The sequence below is a fragment of the Furipterus horrens genome, unplaced genomic scaffold, assembly GCF_987537825.1.
Source record: "Furipterus horrens unplaced genomic scaffold, mFurHor1.1.pri manual_scaffold_3, whole genome shotgun sequence".
Classification (NCBI taxonomy): domain Eukaryota; kingdom Metazoa; phylum Chordata; class Mammalia; order Chiroptera; family Furipteridae; genus Furipterus; species Furipterus horrens.
Window position 1 is genome coordinate 167,710 of NW_028327173.1, and position 19,406 is coordinate 187,115.

General features: G+C 64.7%; 3 protein-coding genes across 13 annotated transcripts; 2 read left to right on the forward strand and 1 right to left on the reverse strand.

Annotated features, from left to right (window-relative positions):
* Window positions 1–601: 601 nt before the first annotated feature.
* Window positions 602–5,951, forward strand: KLHL17 (kelch like family member 17). Of its 7 annotated transcripts, none has more exons than XM_090268386.1 (13): window positions 669–849; window positions 1,653–1,912; window positions 1,996–2,117; window positions 2,223–2,444; window positions 2,873–2,989; window positions 3,213–3,426; window positions 3,737–3,881; window positions 3,965–4,132; window positions 4,410–4,516; window positions 4,620–4,715; window positions 4,933–5,114; window positions 5,431–5,538; window positions 5,855–5,951. In XM_090268386.1, the coding sequence occupies exons 1-12, from the start codon at window positions 731–733 to the stop codon at window positions 5,512–5,514; spliced, it is 1,836 nt and encodes a 611-aa protein (XP_090124512.1). In that variant the 5' UTR covers window positions 669–730; the 3' UTR covers window positions 5,515–5,538; window positions 5,855–5,951. The 7 variants fall into 7 exon arrangements, with proteins under 7 accessions (XP_090124514.1, XP_090124512.1, XP_090124510.1 ...); XM_090268384.1 differs by having other exon boundaries at window positions 4,620–4,693; XM_090268388.1 differs by having other exon boundaries at window positions 602–849; window positions 4,428–4,516; window positions 4,620–4,693; window positions 5,431–5,951.
* A 1,109-nt stretch (window positions 5,952–7,060) lies between these two features.
* Window positions 7,061–13,851, forward strand: PLEKHN1 (pleckstrin homology domain containing N1). Of its 5 annotated transcripts, XM_090268394.1 has the most exons (16): window positions 7,063–7,215; window positions 7,313–7,412; window positions 9,459–9,605; window positions 9,689–9,769; window positions 9,884–9,956; window positions 10,255–10,382; window positions 10,452–10,583; window positions 10,693–10,773; window positions 11,333–11,408; window positions 11,505–11,653; window positions 11,772–11,921; window positions 12,059–12,199; window positions 12,389–12,529; window positions 12,726–12,917; window positions 13,082–13,130; window positions 13,214–13,851. In XM_090268394.1, exons 1-16 carry the CDS (start codon window positions 7,133–7,135, stop codon window positions 13,327–13,329), a joined length of 1,839 nt encoding a protein of 612 aa, XP_090124520.1. In that variant the 5' UTR covers window positions 7,063–7,132; the 3' UTR covers window positions 13,330–13,851. The 5 variants fall into 5 exon arrangements, with proteins under 5 accessions (XP_090124519.1, XP_090124521.1, XP_090124520.1 ...); XM_090268393.1 differs by having other exon boundaries at window positions 7,061–7,215; window positions 10,255–10,583; XM_090268395.1 differs by lacking the exon at window positions 13,082–13,130 and having other exon boundaries at window positions 7,062–7,215; window positions 12,726–12,947; window positions 13,186–13,851.
* A 1,137-nt stretch (window positions 13,852–14,988) lies between these two features.
* PERM1 (PPARGC1 and ESRR induced regulator, muscle 1) lies at window positions 14,989–19,034 on the reverse strand. The gene is made up of 4 exons (XM_090268396.1): window positions 18,951–19,034; window positions 16,111–18,582; window positions 15,376–15,501; window positions 14,989–15,142 (listed from the first exon to the last, which is right to left on the reverse strand). The coding sequence occupies exons 2-4, from the start codon at window positions 18,035–18,037 to the stop codon at window positions 15,051–15,053; spliced, it is 2,145 nt and encodes a 714-aa protein (XP_090124522.1). The 5' UTR covers window positions 18,038–18,582; window positions 18,951–19,034; the 3' UTR covers window positions 14,989–15,050.
* Window positions 19,035–19,406: the final 372 nt, after the last annotated feature.

Sequence of the window (19,406 nt, forward strand, 5' to 3'; positions counted from 1 at the left end):
GTCTACCTGAAAGTACTACGCCTGGTACTGGAGCCCAGCGACTCTCCCTCCGGGGGATTCGCCTGGGAACATCTCTGCCTGAGCCCGCCACACCGGCCGGCAGGGACGGCCGGGCTTCCTGTGCTGCCTGTGGGCACAGCCCGCAGGTGCAAGGCTGCCTTGGGGAGGGAAGGGAGGAGAAGCCAGCTCGTGCCCTCCTTCCCGCCCACCCCCGCCCCAGGGTGAGGGTACGCGGCGCGGGCGCGGAAGGCCAGGGCACGCTGCGGGGGGTCCTACCGCCCCGCCGGGCGCGGGCGAGGCTCTGGTCAGGCCCCTCAGGCGGCGCGCCCCGCTCCTCCTACCCACGCCCCTCGCAGCCAGCGCCCCGCTCCAGACTCGGCGTTCGGAGGGGGGGGGGGGGGTTCTTGAATGAATTAACGGGGGTGGAGGCCCGGGAAGCTTCTTGAACAGAAGCGGCCGAAGCGGCCCGGGGGCTTTCTGGAGGAGGAGGCGGGCGTGGCGCCGGGACTTTGAAAGGATTCCCGACCTGCGCCGCGAGCCCGAAGCGGGGCGGGGGGCGGGGGCGCAAGGGAGGCGGGGCGGGCGGCGCCGCGAAACAGCGGCTGCGGACAAGCGGCGGGAGCCAACGACGCCGAGCGGGCCGCCGCCGCCGAGCAGCCCTCCAGCGGTCCCTGCACCCATCAGTCCGGGCGTCCTCCGCGGATCGGCGGCGGGCACGGTGGCCGAGCCCATGCAGCCGCGCAGCGAGCGCCCGGCCGGCAGGACGCAAAGCCCTGAGCTCGGCAGCCCGGGGCCCGGGCCCGAGGCGCCGCCGCCGCCGCCGCCGCAGCCGCAGCCACAGCCGCCGGCGTGAGTGGGCCGGGGGGCGGGGGGCTGGGACACGAGTCGGGCCAGGGGCTGAGCGGGTCCGGGAAGGAGGCAGGGAAGGAGGGACGCGCGCCGACCTTGGCAAGCTGCCGGGAGGGAACGGCCTCCGCGCCCCGCAGGCTCGGGTCGCCTGGGATGGGTCCAACCTGTCCCCCTCCGTTTATCCGCGCACGCAACGGACGCGGGACCGGGAGTCCCGAGGCGGCTGCTCCCGGGGGCTCTGCCCCCTCCCGCCGCCCTTGAATCCTGGTTGCGCCGCTCATAGGCTCAGGCGGCTTGCCCGCAGAATGGGGACGGGGCTGGGAACAGGCGGGGCGGGCCGAGCCGCTCCGGAGCGTCAAGTGAGGTCAGGCCTGCCGGGGGGGGGGGGGGGGGGGGGGCGGAGGGTCCACTCCAGAGCCGCCCGACTCCGCTGACCCGTTTCACCTCGTGCACTTCCTGTGTGCCAGCGGGGGCTGTGGACACCGGGCCCCGGGCCCGGTAAGGGGGGCCAGCGCTGGCCAGAGGAAAGCCTGGTTCTGACCGGGGAGTGGGGGGCGCGTTGGGCAGCATGGAGTTTGGTGCTTGGGGAGGGGTGGGCGGAGGAAGCTGTGCAGGTTCAACACTCTGATCTCATGGGAGAAGGTGGGACACTCCTGGAAGTGGGGGGGCAGGGGGGGTGAGCTGAGGCCACAGGCGAGGTCCCTGATGATGGATGCCCCAGGGATGGGCCCTGGGGGGAGGAGTGGCTCCCTGGGTGCCCTGGCCCCGCTCTAGCACGCTGACCTGGCACTGCCCATCCGCAGCCCTGAGGCGGAACGTGCTCGGACCCGGCAGGCCAGGCCCCCAGCCCCCATGGAGGGTGCCATGCAGCTGCTGAGCCGAGAGGGCCACACTGTGTCCCACAACTCCAAGCGGCACTACCATGATGCCTTCGTGGCCATGAGCCGCATGCGGCAGAGGGGCCTCCTGTGTGACATCGTTCTGCATGTGGCCGCCAAGGAGATCCGAGCACATAAGGTGGTGCTGGCGTCCTGCAGCCCCTACTTCCATGCCATGTTCACAAGCAAGTACCACCCTTCCCAGTCGGTACTCGAGGACTCTGCGGGTCTTCCCAGGTGGAACTGGCCTGACCCACTGTCCCCACAGATGAGATGAGTGAGAGCCGCCAGACGCACGTGACGTTGCATGACATTGACCCTCAGGCTTTGGACCAGCTGGTGCAGTTTGCCTACACGGCTGAGATTGTGGTGGGTGAAGGCAATGTGCAGGTGAGGTGCCTCACCCCTTCCATCCCGTCCCCCACCTGTTTTCCTGCCTCAGCCCCCCTCTTACCTATTTCTCTGTCTCTGCTTCCCCGATCCTCTTACTCACAGACTCTGCTCCCAGCTGCCAGCCTCCTGCAGCTGAATGGCGTCCGTGACGCCTGCTGCAAGTTCCTGCTGAGTCAGCTCGACCCCTCCAACTGTCTGGGCATACGGGGCTTCGCCGACACGCACTCGTGCAGCGACCTGCTCAAGGCAGCGCACAGGTACGTGCTGCAGCACTTCGTGGACGTGGCCAAGACCGAGGAATTCATGCTGTTGCCGCTGAAGCAGGTAATGTGCCAGCTGGGGCACAGCTGGGACCGTGCCCCAGTCCCTGGACCCCAGAACAGCACCCAGCCCTTGGATCCCTGGCCCCATCATTTGGGTATCTGCCCCCTGACCCTTATTCCCAGCCTCTGACCTATGTTCCAGCCCCACCACCCATTCCTTGCCACCTCCTTGTCCCCATTTTCTGACCATACCCGAGACTTTTCCTTCGATTCCTGACCACATCTCTGCCTACAACCCCAGTCCCTGGTTCCACGTCCCCAGGAATGATCTCAGGGCCCCCAGGAACCGGATCCGTGGCCCCTGACCCTGCTTGGCCCCTCCTCGTAGGAATACTGGGCCCCCCGTTGGCACCTTCCCAGGCACCATCAGGGCTCCATGGGCCCCCAAGACCCTCCCCAGATCTCAGGTCTGAGGGTTCCCACCCCCAGGTGCTGGAACTGGTCTCTAGCGACAGCCTGAACGTGCCTTCGGAGGAGGACGTCTACCGTGCCGTCCTGAGCTGGGTCAAGCACGACGTGGACGCTCGGAGGCAGCACGTCCCACGGGTGAGGCCAGCCCCTCGGGGCCCACTGTGTCTAGGAGGGGCTGCAGTGTCTGAATGTGCCTGGGCTCCTCCGTGTCCAGGGATACCACAGGGGTGATGCAGGCACATGTCTCGACAAGCGTCCGGCGTACAGGTGGACAGGTGTCCAAGGGGGCTCTCACTGCTGGGACGAAGTGTGCTCACGGGTCCTACCTGCTGCCTGACCGTGGCGCCCTGCACCCCAGCTGATGAAGTGTGTGCGTCTGCCACTGCTGAGCCGGGACTTCCTGCTGGGCCACGTGGACGCAGAGAGCCTGGTGAGGCACCACCCTGACTGTAAGGACCTGCTCATCGAGGCCCTCAAGTTCCACCTGCTGCCCGAGCAGAGAGGTGTCCTAGGCACTAGCCGCACTCGGCCCCGACGCTGTGAGGGTGCTGGCCCTGTGCTCTTCGCTGTGGGTATGGCTACCCGTCCTGTCCCCTCGTGTCCAGTCCCCCCATATCCCATCCCTTTCCATTCACTTCTCTGTCCTGCGTCTTCTGTCCACGAGCCTAGCACCAGCCTCCCCCACCCTGTGCTGGTCCCATCCTGCGCCCACCCATGCCCGCCTCTCTGTCTGCCTGTGGAGGACGCTGTGTGGTGTGACCCATCCCAAATCCCCATCCCCACCCTGGAGCCCCCATACCTTCCACCTTCAGCTGTGCCAGAGCCATTAGCCCATTTCCCCCCTGGGCCCCTCGTCCTGCCCCAGCACTTCCCCCTCCCTAGGTGGCGGGAGCCTGTTCGCCATCCATGGGGACTGTGAAGCTTATGACACGCGCACTGACCGCTGGCACGTGGTGGCCTCCATGTCCACACGCCGAGCCCGGGTGGGCGTGGCAGCAGTTGGGAACCGACTGTATGCAGTGGGCGGGTAAGCCGGAGTCTACTGTCAGGTCAGGGGCTTGGTGTGTGCCCCCTGGGCCAGCCCTGACCGGCGGTGGACCCCTCTTCTAGTTACGATGGGACGTCAGACCTGGCCACCGTAGAGTCATACGACCCTGTGACCAACACCTGGCAGCCGGAGGTGTCCATGGGCACGAGGCGCAGCTGCCTGGGGGTGGCTGCCCTGCACGGGCTCCTGTATGCAGCCGGTGGCTACGATGGGGCCTCCTGCCTCAACAGGTAGTGGCAGAGGTCAGGGCTGGTGGTCTTTCGGGATTGGCTCAGCAGCAGGGTGGCTGCATTGGGACTGCAGAGGTCACACCTTGAGGGGAGCAAAGAGGGATGCCGCCTGCCCACCTGCCCCATCTGTTCCTCTCAGGGCTCCTTTCCAGCAGTGCAGGGGCCCTGCGTCCTACTCCGGTGGGACCTCGGTCAGGTTCAGTGGCTCCCCAGCATGGTGTTTTAGTCATTCTGCGGGGAGGGCAGGATCTGGTCTGCTCCTGCTCAATGTCAGCAGTGGTCATGTTGTCCGCAGTGCCGAGCGCTATGACCCCCTGACGGGAACGTGGACGTCCATTGCTGCCATGAGCACCCGCAGGCGCTACGTTCGTGTGGCCATGCTTGGTGGGTGACAGGGCTTGCTCGCTGTAGTGCCCACCTCTGCCTGCCCCCACCCTGGAGACCCCACACACAGCAGGCACACCACGGGCGTGTTGGCTCCCTGCAGATGGCAACTTATACGCAGTAGGCGGTTATGACAGCTCGTCACACCTGGCCACCGTGGAGAAGTATGAGCCCCAGGTGCGAAAGACCCCGGTCACAGGTGCTCCCCTTCCCAAGGGCTGCCTGAGGCCATCACTTTAGCCACCCACATCCCTAGAGTATAGCCCTTTAGAGCTATACTCTAACCCTAGAGCCATCTCCCCCAACCCTCCTCCCGACATCCCCACAGACACCCACCCTGGAGGGGGGGATCTGCACCGTGGAGGTGGAGGGGGGCTGGTGGTGGGGCAACCACCAGCAGGTCCTCTTGACCACAGGTGAACACTTGGACGCCGGTGGCCTCCATGCTGAGCCGACGCAGCTCAGCCGGTGTGGCGGTGCTGGAGGGGGCTCTCTATGTGGCGGGTGGCAACGATGGCACCAGTTGCCTCAACTCTGTGGAGAGATACAGCCCCAAGGCCGGGGCCTGGGAGAGTGTGGCGCCCATGAACATACGAAGGTGCGCTGTGCCACACCCACAGGCTGGGTGTGTCCCCTGTCACCACCACAGCGGGTCTGCCCCCCTCTGAGACTTGAATGTTGAGTGTCGCACGCCTGTGTAGTGTACCCATGCTGCTATGCCCAGCTCAAGTACACTTCCCGCACCGGCTCCAGCAGGCCCTCCAGGTTCCTCCCACAGCCCGTGGTTCCACCCCCAGAGGCTCCTCCCCCAGAGGCTCCACCCATGGTCCGTGTCTCCACCCCCAGAGGGCGGGGAGGTGGGGGGTGGCTCCACAGGTGGATGGGTGGCTCATACCCGTCTGCCCCACCCCCAGGAGCACTCACGACCTGGTGGCCATGGACGGCTGGCTGTATGCCGTGGGGGGCAACGATGGCAGCTCCAGCCTCAACTCCATTGAGAAGTACAACCCGAGGACCAACAAGTGGGTGGCTGCGTCCTGCATGTTCACACGGCGCAGCAGCGTGGGTGTGGCGGTGCTTGAGCTGCTCAACTTCCCGCCGCCGTCGTCGCCCACACTGTCTGTGTCGTCCACCAGCCTCTGACCCCGGGGGCTGGCCCCGTGGCCTCCCACATGCCTTAAGCCCCATAGCGGGCCCCAGCGCCTCCCTCCCCTCGACCATCTGTCGGGGCTGGTGGCACCAGGGACGTCCTGCACCGTCTGTCCACGTTTCTGTGTCCGTTCCTCTGTATTCGTTTATGTGTATACTGTTCCTTTACTCGTTTGTTTATTTATTCAGTATTTATTGATCGATGAGCAGTGCTGCAGCTACCAGTTCATACGTTTACTCTGGAAGGTGTCCTGTGGCTCTGGGACCAAGCTGCCGACCCAGGTGCCCTCCCTGCTGCGGGCACCAGGGAGTGTGGGGTGGCCATTCATTGCACGTGGGTCAGGGCCGACTCGGACTCTGCAGACCTGGAAGGACCAAGAGGTAGATGGTAGATGCAGAGCAGCTGGTGGGGGGGGGGGGGGGGCTCTGAGCAGGTGCAGATGCCCCGCCTTTGCTTTGCACACCACCCTTGCCTGGCCAGGCAAGGCACGCTCCCATGGAGGGCCTGAAGGGGGCTTCCTCTCTGTGGGCGTGGTCTTTTCTGGATCCTGCACCGAGCTGGGCACTCCCGCACCGCCGCAGGCCCCTCACAGCAATATGAGCCGCCTTGAACAATAAACTTGTTTCTTGGGCTCTGGGCCTGAGTCTGAGCGTGCATCTCTGCCTTTTGGGGTCCTGTCTGGGGTGACTGGGATGGTCTGGGGGCAAGGAGACAGCTGGGCTGAGGTGCTGCGTTGGCATCTGGAGCCTAGGAGGCAGCACCACCCCGTCCAGCTGCAGCAGGACTGTGACATCCTGAACCAGGGCCTGACCATGGGGTGCCTAGAAGCCCCCATGGCCCCTATCACCCCAGCCTCACCATGAGTATCCCCTCCCTGGATTCTGGTTAAGCCTGTAGGGCCCCGACCGTGGCCCCTTGGCAGGGCGTGAGGGATGGGCCAAGGCCCAAGAGAAGGCTAGGGGAGGGTCCTGGCTTCCCCTCCTTGCCCCCACCCCACCACCCCGTGCTGCAAGCTCCTGCCTCAAGAGAGAGCACACAGTCCCCTTACAGTCACTGGTGACTCAGATTGGCTTTGAGGTGGAAACAGGATGTGTGCTCACGCGGGCTGCCTGCAAGGGGTCCCCGGGCCTGGGGAGTTTTTGCCCAGACACTGGAGCCTGGGTTCAGGCACAGACTCGGGGGGCCAAGCCTGTGACGGCCCTGCTGTTCAGACTGGAGGCCAAGCTGGGGGCTCTTGGCTGAGCCGGGGAAGCCTCACCCCTACTTCCCAGGCTGGCCCGCCCGCCCGTACGGAAGACCAGGGCAGAGGAACGAAAGGCACCTGGGCCACCTTCCCAGAGGCCCCACCCTCCCAGCCCTTGGGAACCGGCCTGAACGTCACACAGCCCCGCCTCCAGGAGGTGCCGACCTGGGGACCCAGACCGGTCGACCTGCTGGCTGGGCAGCCACCGCCGCCGCCGCCGCCCATGGGGAACAGCCACTGTGTCCCCCAGGCTCCCAGGAGGCTCCGGGCCTCCTTCTCCAGAAAGCCCTCGCTGAAGGGCAGTAGGTGAGGGGCGGGCGCGGCCTCCGGGCTGGGTCCCAGGGTCGCCCTCGACCTGCCTCGCGGGACGGACAGGCTGTGAGCCCCCTCCCTTTGTCCCCAGAGAGGATGGCACGAGGAAGCGGGCCGGCCTCTTCGGCGCCGGGGCCAGTCCAGAAGCAGACGCCGCCGCCGACAAGATCTTCTGCTACATCCCTGGGACGGTGAGCAGCGCGCCGGCCCGCGGAGCGGCGGCCGCGGCGGCGCTCAGTGTGCGCCTCGCGGTGGCGCGCGGTGCCTGCTCAGCCCGGGGTCTTTGCGGGTCAGCCAGGGTGGGGGGGACGGGGCACCAAATCCAAAACAAGGTGAGGAAGTAGGAACAGCCGCGCCCTGGGAGCTCGTCTGGCGAAAGTCGGAGCGGAGAGCGAAACCGGGACCAGCTCTGAGTCAGTGGGTGAGCAGCGCCCGCTGGCGCGCGGGGCGGGGCCTGCCCGGTCGGTAGCCTCGGAGGGGGCACTGCGTGGGGCAGCGCCGCGGAGGCCCCGCTGTCTGCCTGCCGGGCCCAGGACGGGGCGGGCTGTGCAGCCACGTTGGGGTTGGAGCAGGCACACAAACCTCTGAGTTGTCGCTGTTCTGTTCCTAATGTGGGTGTGAGTCCTACCCCCCACCCCCACTTTACTCTGAGTGAGGGGACTTGGATTCCAGGCCTCAGTTTCTTCTACGGTGTCTCCTCTCATTGCAACGCTCTGTGTACCCCCCGCCCCTGAGGGCCGCACAGCAAGGACTGGCCACCAAGCCCAGCTGAGCTGAAAATCAGCCCCTCCCCGGCCCAGCTCCTGTGGTGCTAAGAGTGGGGGGGGGGGGCACACCCTGTACTCTTCGTCCTCGCCTTGGGGTGGGCTTCCAGGGCTCCCTGTGGGCAGGTACAGGCTTCAGAAACCATGCTCCCTCGGAGGCATGGGGTCCTGTGTGGCCACATCTCAGACCTCAGCTCCCGCTGTCCAGGCCCAGGACACATCATAGGACCCTGGTGGAGCCCTGTGAGGTGTGTGGTCCTCTCTTGACTGGACTGGTGGCTGGAGAGGGGACCGGGCATGTTGTACCTCGGGAGATGGGGCCGGGTAGGAGCCAACTCTCGCTGGGTCCTGCCCAGGTAGCTCTGCACTGACTCCTCCCTGGGCCCGGACATCTCCACATCCCTTCCTGCTCCATGGCCTAGTTTTCATGATCCCATCCCAGCCATTCCCCAAACTGGGTGTGGGTGCCGGAGGCCCCACCCAGAAGCAGGGAGGCTGGGAAGCTGCGAGTCTGTCTGCACACATTCCTGGGCTTGTCCACGGGGCGGCTGAGCTTGGCTGGGGCACAGCGGCCAGTGTGGCAGCCCCTGCCAGGTCCCAGAGGGCGCGTGGCCCCTCCTAACTTAGTCCTGCAGCACCAGGTCAGCACTCAGCCCGGTCTGACACTGAGTCTGACAATCAAGCCCCCATTTGTAGAGGCCTCTGTGGGTCCCAGAATTGGCTGTTTGTGGGCACCAGCAGGCAGGCACGGAGCCCCCAGCACCTCCTAGGTCTGTCCTGGCCCCGGTGATACCACAATGGGCAAAGCAGACACAAACCCTGTTCTCACGGTGTTTCCACCCCTGCGACAGAACCGTGACCAGACAAATGAGCAAAAGGTAGACTCAGGAAGCCGTGATTAGCACTAAGGTATGCAGAGGAGTCAGGATGTCATAGGGCACCAGACGGGTCACAGAGGAGATGGCGTGAGCCCCCTGAAGGAGGTGTGAAGACTGGCCCAGGCAGAGGGAACAGCTGACTCCCAGGCCCTGCACCAGGCATGTGCCTGACATGAGGGCAGAGGACGAGGACCAGGGGGAGGGCAGGTCACAGAGGACCCCTGGACCTCTGCCTGGCCTCCACTAGTAGCCTCAGGGGATCAAGGGCATGTACTCTCTTCCCAGCTCAAGATGGGCCATAGAGGGGCTGGCAAATGCTATCATTTTAGAACCGGGTATCAAACATTTATCAGCCGACACCGGAGATTTCAGGAGGGTTTTGAGCTTTGTCTCACGCAGACTCCCAAACCCTTGTGACCAACAAGTCTTGGGGGGCCGAGTCGCCATAATGAGGGTGCACAGCTTAGGAACCTCCTTTGAGTCCAGATGTCACTGTCTCCACCATTGGACCACACGTGTGGCTCCAGGACCAGCCGTGAGGCCACGTGTGTGTGCTGGGGCTCTGGCGCTGCCCCCTGAGCTCTGCTCCCCGCAGGACCTGCCGGGCGCGGAGCACCAGCAAGAACACCTGGACCAGCCATTCCTGAGTGTTTTCAAGAAGGGGCGGCGCAGGGTACCCGTGAGGAATCTGGGCAAGGTTGTGCACTACGCCAAGGTCCAGCTGAGATTCCAGCACAGCCAGGTGGGAGCCAGGCCAGGGGGACACGTGGGGCCCCGCCGGCCGCCTGTCCCCCAGCGCTCACACAGTGACCCCGCTCCCCCTAGGATGTCAGCGACTGCTACCTGGAGCTCTTTCCTTCCCACCTCTACTTCCAGGCCCACGGTTCTGAGGGACTCACTTTCCAGGTGAGGGAAGTGGGCTGGGGGAGGAGGCCAGGAGGATAGGGAGAAAGCCCCTTGGGAGGCAGTGGCTACCCCCTGGGGGTCCCCCAGCCCTCCCCTCCCACTGTGCTCTGGCAGGGGCTGTTACCGCTGGTGGAGCTGAGCATCTGCCCACTGGAGGGGTCCAAAGAGCATGCCTTCCAGATCACAGGTGTGTGGGGGCGCGAGCAGTTCAGCCCCAGGAGGGCTAGGGGGCAAGGGCTGCTCAGTGACCTTGGCCTCTGGCCAGGCGCCAGGACAGGGGCAGAATCTTGAGCATATTAAGTAAGGTTCTTGACTTGTCCTCCAGTGGACACACAACCACATGCCAGGCTGGTGTGGAGGGCAGTGGGTCCTGGACAGCACCCCAGGCTCTGCCCAGCTGCAGCCCTGGGGTCTGTGTGGGGTCCTGGGGGGGTGCCCTCTCCTGTGGGCTGCTGGCCTAGCCCACTCCACTACTCTGCCCACAGGCCCCCTGCCCGCCCCGCTTCTGGTGCTCTGCCCCAGCCAGGCTGAGCTGGATCTGTGGCTCTACCACCTGGAAAAGCACATGGCTCTCCTGGGAGGGCCACCGCGCTGCCACTCAGCACCCCCGCAGGTCAGTACCGGGAACCCCACACCCCTTTCTACACCCCCCTGCCTACGTGCCCTGACCCCGCTTTCCCAGGGTGCCCCTGAGGACGAGCTGCCCTGGAGTCTACAGCACAGGCTGACTCAGCTGCGGACGGTGTGGGGGCGCCCAGCAGTAGGCAGCGCCATCTGCGCCTCGAGGGTCAAGCTGCAGCATCTGCCATCACAGGTGGGGAGGCATGGGGTGAGGAGGTGGGGGAGGGGTGGAGGCAGCAGGTGGGGCCAGGCCCTTGCCGTATGCTGTGGAGACCCCACGCTGCCCTTTGACCACCTGACAGGAGCAATGGGATCGTCTCCTGGTCCTGTACCCAACGTCCCTGGCCATCTTCTCTGAGGAAGCTGACGGGCTTTGCTTTAAGGTGGGTCCTCCCCACTGGGACCCGCCCCAGGGAGGTGCCCTGTGTGTAGGGGTGGGAGGGGGCAGCAGCTCAGGAGGAACCTGTATTTCGGGGCCAGTTGGGACAGAGCATGTGGGCCCCACCCACCCAGCCTGCTGCCTGGTCAGTCTGGTCTCAGCTCTGATGTGGGAAAGAGGAGCCTTCCCTGGGCACCCGTGTCATCCTAGAGGGTCCTCAGCCACGATCACCTGAGGGAGAGCTTGGCTTTCAGTTGCTGAGAAGCACAGGGGGGCTTCCATGCCCACAACATCTCCTCCCAGTCTTAGCGGTGAGGGACAGGACCTGTCCCCATGCCATGGGATGATGAAGGCCCCACCCAGAGTCCGGGGTTGGGGAGGGGTGTACAGGTGCCCCCAGGGCAGATAGAGAGGGTCTGGCTCCCTCAGGGCCATCGGCCATGGCCCTGCCTCACCCTGCCTGGTGTCCCCAGCTCTGAAGGGCCATAGGAGTGATGGGCCCAGGAAGAGGCCCGGGGTTGCCCCCAGACAAAGGCCCCACCCTCCCTTGCTGCCCCCCCCAGGGGGAGCTTCCACTCAGTGCCATTCACATCAACCTGGAGGAGAAGGGGAAGCAGATCCGCTCTTTCCTGATTGAAGGTGGGCTGCGGTGGGCCTGGGAGGGAAGGCATGAGCCCAGTGGGTGCCGGTCCTTCAGTGGGGCCCCAGGGAACCCTCACAGTGTCTGTGTGCCAGGCCGCCTCATCAACACCATCCGAGTGCTGTGTGCCAGCTATGAGGACTACAGCCACTGGCTGCTCTGCCTGCAGACCGTCACTCACAGGGAGGGAGCCTCCCTGCTGTCCGGCCCCGAGAGCCTCCCAGGGCTGCGGGGGCCCACCCAGGTGAGCAGTCAGCAGGCCCCAGGTGGAGATGAAACCAGGAGGGCCAAGGGTGGGCTGGGTGAGGGTTGGCAGGGGGAGGGGTCCTGCCAAGAGGCTCATCACCCCCACCCGATGCCAGCTCCTGGGTGGTGGCCGAGGCTCACTCTCTTCAGATGGACAGACCAGCTGGGACTCAGGGTGTCCGGCGCCCACCTCTACCTGTACCAGCCACTCCCTCCCGGAGTGCTCAGCGCTGTCCATACCTGGCCGCCCTGCCCAGCCTGCACCTGTGAGTATCTGGGGGGGTGGGCAGGGGCCAAAGGCATCTGGGCCCCCACAGTACCTCATTCCTCACAGGATGCTAGCTCCTCGGGGTCATGTGGGAGAGGGTCCTGGGAATCTTCTAGAAGGTCCTGTTCCCCTCAGGACCAGGCCAACCCTGGCTGCACCAGCACCAGTAGGCAGAAGGCAGAGCTGAGACGGGGTGGCAGCTGTCGGTCACCCAGAAGGAAAGCCAGGGGAGAGGGTCCCGGCTCAGCCTCCCCACTGCACCTGGACCTGACCAAGGTGGGCCATACATTCACCCAGCTCTGGGCCCAGCCCTCCCGCTGCCCTCTGTCCTCTCTTGTCAGGAGGCCTTGGAGCCTCCAGAAGCCTCCCCTGAGGAAGGAGGAGGAGGAGGAAGAAGAGGAGGAGGGAGGCGGGACTCAGGGTGTCCACCTCCAGGAAGCCCGTCTCTCCGCCTCTTGCCTGCAGCTGACCAGGCTGAGCCTGGAGGGGGGCCTGGGGGCCCCTGAGCACTCACTGGAGACGCCTCACTCGCCCCTGTACGCTGACCCCTACACACCACCTGCCACCTCCCACCACAAACTCAGAGACGTCCAGGGCCTAGATGAGGTCAGTTCCTTGCTGGTGACAGAAGGGGCTGGGTGTGCCCACAGCCTGCTGTTTGGGCTGTGCTGCCCCCACCCCCCACCCCAGGGCCCGGGGTGGCCACAGCGGAGGGTTAGAGGAACCCTGAGGTCTGCTCAGCCATGAGAGGCTGAGAGGGCTTGTGGGCAGGGGTCCCAAGTCACTGACATTGTCCCGGCAGTTTCTCGCTGCGATGAAGAGCTCCCGTGGACCCGAGCCCTTGAGCCCGGGCCCTGCTGTCCCCGTATCCGTGCCAGTCTCCAGCCCCAGCTCCGCAGCCTCCGGAGGGGCAGCCCCTCAGGGCCGAGCCTCCCAGAGGCACCGGGGCTCTGCCAAGGACCGTGAGCCCCAGCCCCCAGACTCCCCTCAGCTCGTGAGTAACAGCCCCCACCGCAGGCAGGGGGTCCCGTGGAGCCTCCTGGGGCAGAGATGGAGACAGGGCAGTGACACCAAGGAGAGGGAGCGTGGCTGTTCCGGGGCTGCTCCTAAGCCCCCGCCCCTGGGCTTGGCTCTCACACTGCCATTTGGGGTCTCCAGGTCTCCCCTTCCGGAGAAGCTTCGCCCAACCCTGTGCTGCGCCCCCCAGGTGAGTGAGAGATGGGCCTCCTTCTGAGGGGAGCTCTGGGTGTTGCTTCCTGAAGGCACATGCTCCTCTGCCTCTCCCACCAGACGGCGGACCCCCCAGGAGCTATGACAACATCTGGGACAAGGTTCTGTCTCCCTCCCACCAGCGGTGGCCCCGTGGAACATCCGAGGCGGATGGGGGGCTCCCCCAGTGGATCTGATGGGCCCTGGCAGCTGCTTCTCAGGACTACCTGCCAGTGTCAACCCTGAGGGTTCTCCAGCAAGGCCTGGTCGTGCGTTGTGGGGCCACCAGCCGACCACCCCCCACCCAACATCCAGTTAGGGTCTGAGCCCGGGGGTGGAGAGGGTGTCCAGAACCCTGAATTTTCTAGGCTCTGGAGGGGCCGGGAGGATGAACTCACCCTGGGGGCGCCCCAGACCAGTGCAGCTGGACCGCAGATCAGGGCGCGATGCCCAGAGGGGCCGAACCCTGGCCTACCCCCGGGAGAGAGTGAGGCAGGGGGCTGGGTGGGGGCTTCACCTGGGAGTGGGAGAACAGAGCAGGGTGAAGGTCAGAGGCTAAGAAAGTTGGATTAGCGAGGGTCAGAGTATGGGAGGTCAGAGGTCACAAGGTCAGAGGATGGTGAAGTCCGAGGTAGGAGGGTTGCCTGGGCATGTGTGAGTGCGATGGGGATGCTCAGGAGAACTGAACGAGAGACTGAACAAGAAGGAAGAAAAAAACATTTTATTTGTCTGTGTCCACGCGTTCTTCCCTCGGCAGCCAGGAGGCCCCTGCCATGTCGGGGACCAGCGCCCACTGCCTCTGGCTGGATGCCTTTTCAGCACCTTGCTGGCCCCCTGCCCACCTTCCTGTCCCTTCTCTGGCTCCTCACATCTCTGGGACAACCCCCCGTGTCCTGTCCCTCCACCCAATGCCACCACGCCCTGCTGCGCACCGTGCCCAGAGCTCCCCTGAGGCGAGGCTCCAGGCTCTGCCCTGCAGACCCCCACCCCACAGGAGCAACTGGGCTCCTGCAGCCCCTGGAGGTACCCGCTCACTGTCTCAGGCAGGAGCCGAGGAGGCCTTGGCCACCGGCCCTCGGGCTCAGGGCTCAAAGAGGCATCAGAGACCCTGCCAGCCCAGCCCGCTTGAGGACAGGGCAGAGAGCCCCCGGGATTCTTTCCCCGCCCCAGCGTCTCCAGGCCACCCGGCCCCGATCTCCAGGTGGGGCCCTGCTGCTGCTGCTCTGACACCCTCTCATTCCAGTGCTCTGTCCTGCCACTCGCCCCCTAACTAAACACCCAGACAAAACACAGATGCCCAGTTAAATCTGGTTTCAGATAAGACACAGATAACTCCTTTGTATAATAAGTACAGTGGTACCTCGGTACTCGTCATTTCGTTCCGGAACACGTGATGGGTGCCGAAACTGACGCGTCCCAAATGATAAAGCGTTCTCTCTTGCGGGGCGGCATCGTGACTCATACAAGTTCTAACAGTGCGACGAGTCCTGAGCAAGCGCCGCGTGCTGACGCGTTATTGTCTCATCAAAACACAGCGAATGTGGGGTTTGATGAGCTCCGAAGCTGACGAGCACCGAGGTATGACTGTATGTCTCTAACCCTGCCTGTCTGAGGTTCCAGTTTTGCTGGGCACCTGGTTTTTATTTCCCAATCTGTCCACCTTCCTAACCAGCTCTGCTTGGCCCCGGCCACCCAACCTTCCAAATCTCCCCTCCCGGGCGGTGAGCACAGCCTGGGCTCCAGCCACTGGCCTGGTCCTTGGGTAGAGGCCAAGGAAGCCAAGACTGAGGATAATGGCTCCTTCCTAGATGCTGCTGTGGAACACAAGGGTCAAAGGGCAAGGCCAGAGGGCAGCGCCTTGTCCTGAGCACCTGTGGCCATTTCCTTGTCCTGCACCTTCCTGGGCCAAACGTGGGTCCTAGGAGTTGGCGCTGGGGCTGCGGCGCCCACGCCCCACCTGCCGGCGGAAGTAGCGGATGGCGGAGATGGTGCCGATGTTGGCCAGCAGGACTGCAAGGGAAGCAGGAGGCGGCCTGAGCGCCGGCCCTCTGACCTGGTCACCACCTTCCACCCAGAGCACCCAGCCCTCAAAGGGCAGGAGGAAGCCCGTGGGGTGAGCGGCGGATCCTCGAAGGGTGGGGTACCCTCCCCTCATCCCCGCTGGCCCAGTGTGCGAGATAACACCCCTGCTTGTCCACTTGACTTCTGGGCACCAGCCCCCTCTCCCCCCAGGGCCCCCAAACCTGTTTTCCAGGCATCTGGAGAGTGCAGGTCTGATGTTCTCACAGCCCAGGTGGCAAAGGCTACAAACACCAGGCACATGTCATTCTGGCTGAAGGTTAATGACGTGAGGAGACCCTGGGGATTTTCTAGGAAGGAAAAGTATATTCTGAGCTCCAGCAGCCCCACTCAGAGACATCTGTCTGGGGACACACACCTGTCCTGCACAAATCTGTCTGGGCATATGTCTGTCCAGGGACAGGTCTGTCCAGGAACATGTCTGCCCTGGGACACATTTCTGAGTCACATCTTCCCCGTGACGCCTCTGTCCCAAGACACAGGGCATCGTGTGGCATAGTTGAGTCAGGTCAATGTGGGCGAGTTGCCTCTGGTTTCTGAAACGCCTTCCAGTGGGAATGTGAGACAAAATCTGTCGGGTGCCCGCCCCCGTCCCCCCCCCCCCCCCCACTGCCTGCTCTGCTAGCGGCTGGGGCCAGAGCTCAAGTGTCATCTGGGCCTAAACTCAGGGTGACAGTCAGTGCACAGCCAAACCCCTGAATGACCCGGCCTGGGCTGCCCCACCTGGACTGTGTCCTGGGATGGCCAGGAACTGGTTCCTCCTTCCAAGATCATCCTCGAGGCCCCCTAGCTCATGACAAAAGTCTGGCCTGCCCCTCCCCAGTGGCCCTCCTGGCTGACATCCCTGGACAGTGTGTTCCCAGGATGTGGGCCGGCAGTGGGGCCCTCACGGCACGTACCTGCTGGCCTGAGCACCAGGCTGAGCTGCTCTGCGGCTGCCAGGCAGGGCTCCAGCGGAGTGCCAGCCTGCACTCCCTGGGGGGCTGTCGTGGGGGCCTCTGTGGCCTGTAGCTGGAGAAGGGCAGCCGGCCCCAGCACCCCCCTTGACTTGTCCTCTCCGAGGAAGTGTTCGTAGGCCTCGGGGATGGAGATGGGCTTGGGGTCTCCAGGCAGAGGGGCTGGCACAGGCTTGGCTTGTGGGGGTGAGGCCAGGGACCGGCCCCCCCGGTGCCCAGACCTCCGGGCTTGGCTGTCCCAGAAGAAGAACTCACACACTTCCGGCCACTGGACCTGGGATGGGGCCTCGCTGGCCTCTGCTGCCTCCGCAGCCTGTTCATCTTCCTCCTCGATAGTGTCACAGAAAAAAAACTCATAGGCCTCCGGGACAGTGACTGCAAAGCAGCTCCGACACCCGAGCCCCTCAGAGGCAGAGGGGGCAGGCGGGGGCAGGTGCTTCAGGATCCGAGACTGGGGGGGCCGGGGCCCCACTGCCACTGCATCCCAAGCTCCAGCTCCCCCACGGCCCCCCGCTGCCGTCCTGGGGGCTGAGGGCCAGGCTGTGGCTGGCGAGAGGGGGCGTGAGGCCTCTCCTGGCCCTGGCTCCTCAGGACTGGGCACAGTTATAGAGAAGCGCACTTTCTTCTTCTTGGTGGCTTGGATGGGACCTGGTGGCGGCTCCTCCAAGGCACGTCCAGGTGCACCTGCTGAGGGCTCCCCTATGGGCTTCTCTTGGTGTCCCCCTGAAGTCCCAACAGAGCTCGAATCCAGCTGGGCCAGTGGGGCAACATCTGCCTTCATCAGGTCAGGCCCAGACTTGGGAACGGGGGCCGGTGCAGATGCATCCACATCGGCCTGCGCCGTGGAGACGGGTGGAGGTGAGTCCACCTCTGGCTTGACCTCTGGGCCCGGCACGGGCAGGTCCGTGTCCAGTCTAGGCTCGCAGGCAGGTGCAGACAGAGCCGCGTCTGACTTTGCCACTGAGAAATCTGGACAAGGCTCCTGGGCAGGTGTGGACACAGGGTGTAGGTCAGCTCTGGGGGTCATCCTGAGTGGGTCTGTACCTTGCTCCGTACTGGGGACAGGTGTAGATGAATCCAGTCCTGGCCCTGGCCTGGCCGCTGGCTCGGCAGCTCCTGCAGACTCTGGCCCCAGTTTGTCCTGCTGAGCTCTTGCCGTTCGCTCTGCTGCCCCAGCTGAGAGACCCTTCCCCCTGGGCCTGACTGGGCCAAGGTCCTCCTCGGGCCTGGCCTCAGTGAGCAGCGGGGAGCCCAGCCGGTTGGAAGCAGAGCCCGCCGCCCCCGAGCGCCCGCCCCCCTTGGCAGCTGCAGCACGCCTCTTCTTTCGGCCAGGGCTGCGGGGAAGGGCTCCAGGGCTGCCAGGGGTCCTCTGGGGAGTAGCGCCATGGCCTGGGGACTCGGGGCTTGGAGGGGCCTCCCCAGGGGGCCGAGGGACAGGGTCCCGGGGGGCCGGCCCCTGCAGAAGCCTCTGCATCTCGTCTCTGGAAGGTACTGGCGCTTGGAGGGATGTGCTCTGGCCGGGAGGGGCAGCACCAGGGCTGAGGGACGACCAGGCTTCTGACCGCGCTGACGTGCTGGGCATCTGCTGACTGGCCCCTGGGGCCAGGAGTGGCTCTTGCCAAGACCTGCTGACCAGCTGCTGCGGGGCCACCTGGTCCTCCTCCTTGAAGTCACACCAGCCACTCCCCCCAAGAAGGGGCCAGGGCCCAGGGGGACTGCTGCCACTGCTGTCCCCTTGGTCAATGTCACTGGACAGAAGCTCATCTCCTGAGGCCAGGCCGGCCTGCAGGAGGCCACACTCCTCGGCGGCGGCCGAGAACTCAGCCCAGTCCTGGTCACTCAGCTGGACGCTGTACTGGAAGTTCTCCATGTTGGGTCAGCAGGGGCACGTGTGCGGCTAAGCTTGGGGTACTCACGCGCCGCCACCCTCTGCCCTGGCTCGGCGCTGGGCCAGCATCTCCGTCCCGACAAACACCCTGCAGGATGCGGGTGTCAGGCTACCTGCAGCCCCACCATCCCTATTTCCACGTTGACCCCAAACGGCAACTTGAGGACATGTTGTCACAGTCCTTCCGCCAAGTACAGCTCTAGATCAGTGAGGTGTACAGAGAAACAGGACTTCGTGCCTGGATTTTCAACCTCAGAAGCGGCTTTCCTTCACATCTTCAAGCATTTCCTGTTCAGCTGGGTCGGCCTTCCCCTCCAACTTCCCCCAGACAGGCCGACTTTACACAGCAAAGCCCACCTCTCGATGGTCAGCCCTGACCTGTCCCAGCATGCCCCAGGTGGCAATGGGCAGTGGGGGAGGGGCAGCAGTGTCCAGCAGGTGACCAGCGTTTGGCAATGACCTTCCGAGAGCCTTGTGCTCCTTCTGAGCTCCCCAAGGTCAGAGTGCACTTGGTCATCAGGAGGAACCTGGGCAGGAGGTCACAGAACAGAAATGAGTCTCCTGACTCCCAGCAGCTCCCTAGGTCATCAGCAGGGTCGGGTGGAGCCCCTGACCCAGTGCTGCCCAGCTGGCAGAGGCCCCTCTGTCTGCCCCACCCTGTCTCAGGTACCCAAGGCCACCCTAGCTGGAGAGCCTCTAACCTCTCAGCCACTGTGGGGGCTGCCCTGGTCTTTGCCCACCCAGTCCTGGGACGGAGGTGGCTGGACTCCAGGGCACTGTGGCTTCCTGACCACGGAACTTTACCCTCCTCTCTAGCTCTAGGAAAGGCCCCTGTGGCGGTCTATCTGCCTTTGGGACCCCTTAGGGCTGGGAGGAGGGGCTGCTGGCGTCATACCTGGGACCCCGCAGCCAGCTGGGCAGCAGAGCAGAGCGTCTGGGCTGCCTGTCCCAGAGCAGCAGGGTGCTAAGCTCGCCATGCAGGCCCCACCCCCACAGCCAAAAATACCACCCAGGGTCACATGGCCCCTGCCAGCTATCAGGGCCCAGGCCACAAATAGATGGCATTTGAGGGGCCTCTAGCTACGTGAGGGACACCTTCCTGGTCGGGTGGGATGCTGGCCAGGGAGTGCTGACCGGCAACCAGCACCTGCCGCCTCCTTCCTGGCGGACAGATGCTCCTTCTTCTTAAAGGGCCCCACTGTTGGGAGCCCTCAGGACCTCCTTCCTGCCTCCCCACCAGCAGCCCCGGCTGGTCCAGGCCCTCTGGATCTTGGGATTCACCCCAACGCCCAAGGGGAATGGAGGGAATTAGAATGACAAGCTAGGAAATGATAGATTCCAGAATGCTCCT

Coding starts and splice junctions, on each gene's coding strand:
- KLHL17 (XM_090268389.1), top strand. CDS start 731: ATGCAGCCGCGCAGCGAGCGCCCGGCCGGCAGGACGCAAAGCCCTGAG. Junction 1,913..1,995: donor CTTCCATGCCATGTTCACAA/GCAAGTACCACC, acceptor CTGTCCCCACAG/ATGAGATGAGTGAGAGCCGC. Junction 4,517..4,619: donor CGTTCGTGTGGCCATGCTTG/GTGGGTGACAGG, acceptor GGCTCCCTGCAG/ATGGCAACTTATACGCAGTA.
- PLEKHN1 (XM_090268390.1), top strand. CDS start 9,132: ATGTACTCTCTTCCCAGCTCAAGATGGGCCATAGAGGGGCTGGCAAAT. Junction 10,584..10,692: donor TGCAGCATCTGCCATCACAG/GTGGGGAGGCAT, acceptor ACCACCTGACAG/GAGCAATGGGATCGTCTCCT. Junction 11,654..11,771: donor GGCTGCGGGGGCCCACCCAG/GTGAGCAGTCAG, acceptor ACCCGATGCCAG/CTCCTGGGTGGTGGCCGAGG.
- PERM1 (XM_090268396.1), bottom strand. CDS start 18,037: ATGGAGAACTTCCAGTACAGCGTCCAGCTGAGTGACCAGGACTGGGCT. Junction 15,502..16,110: donor CCTGGTGCTCAGGCCAGCAG/GTACGTGCCGTG, acceptor TTTCCTTCCTAG/AAAATCCCCAGGGTCTCCTC. Junction 15,143..15,375: donor TCCAGATGCCTGGAAAACAG/GTTTGGGGGCCC, acceptor CTTCCCTTGCAG/TCCTGCTGGCCAACATCGGC.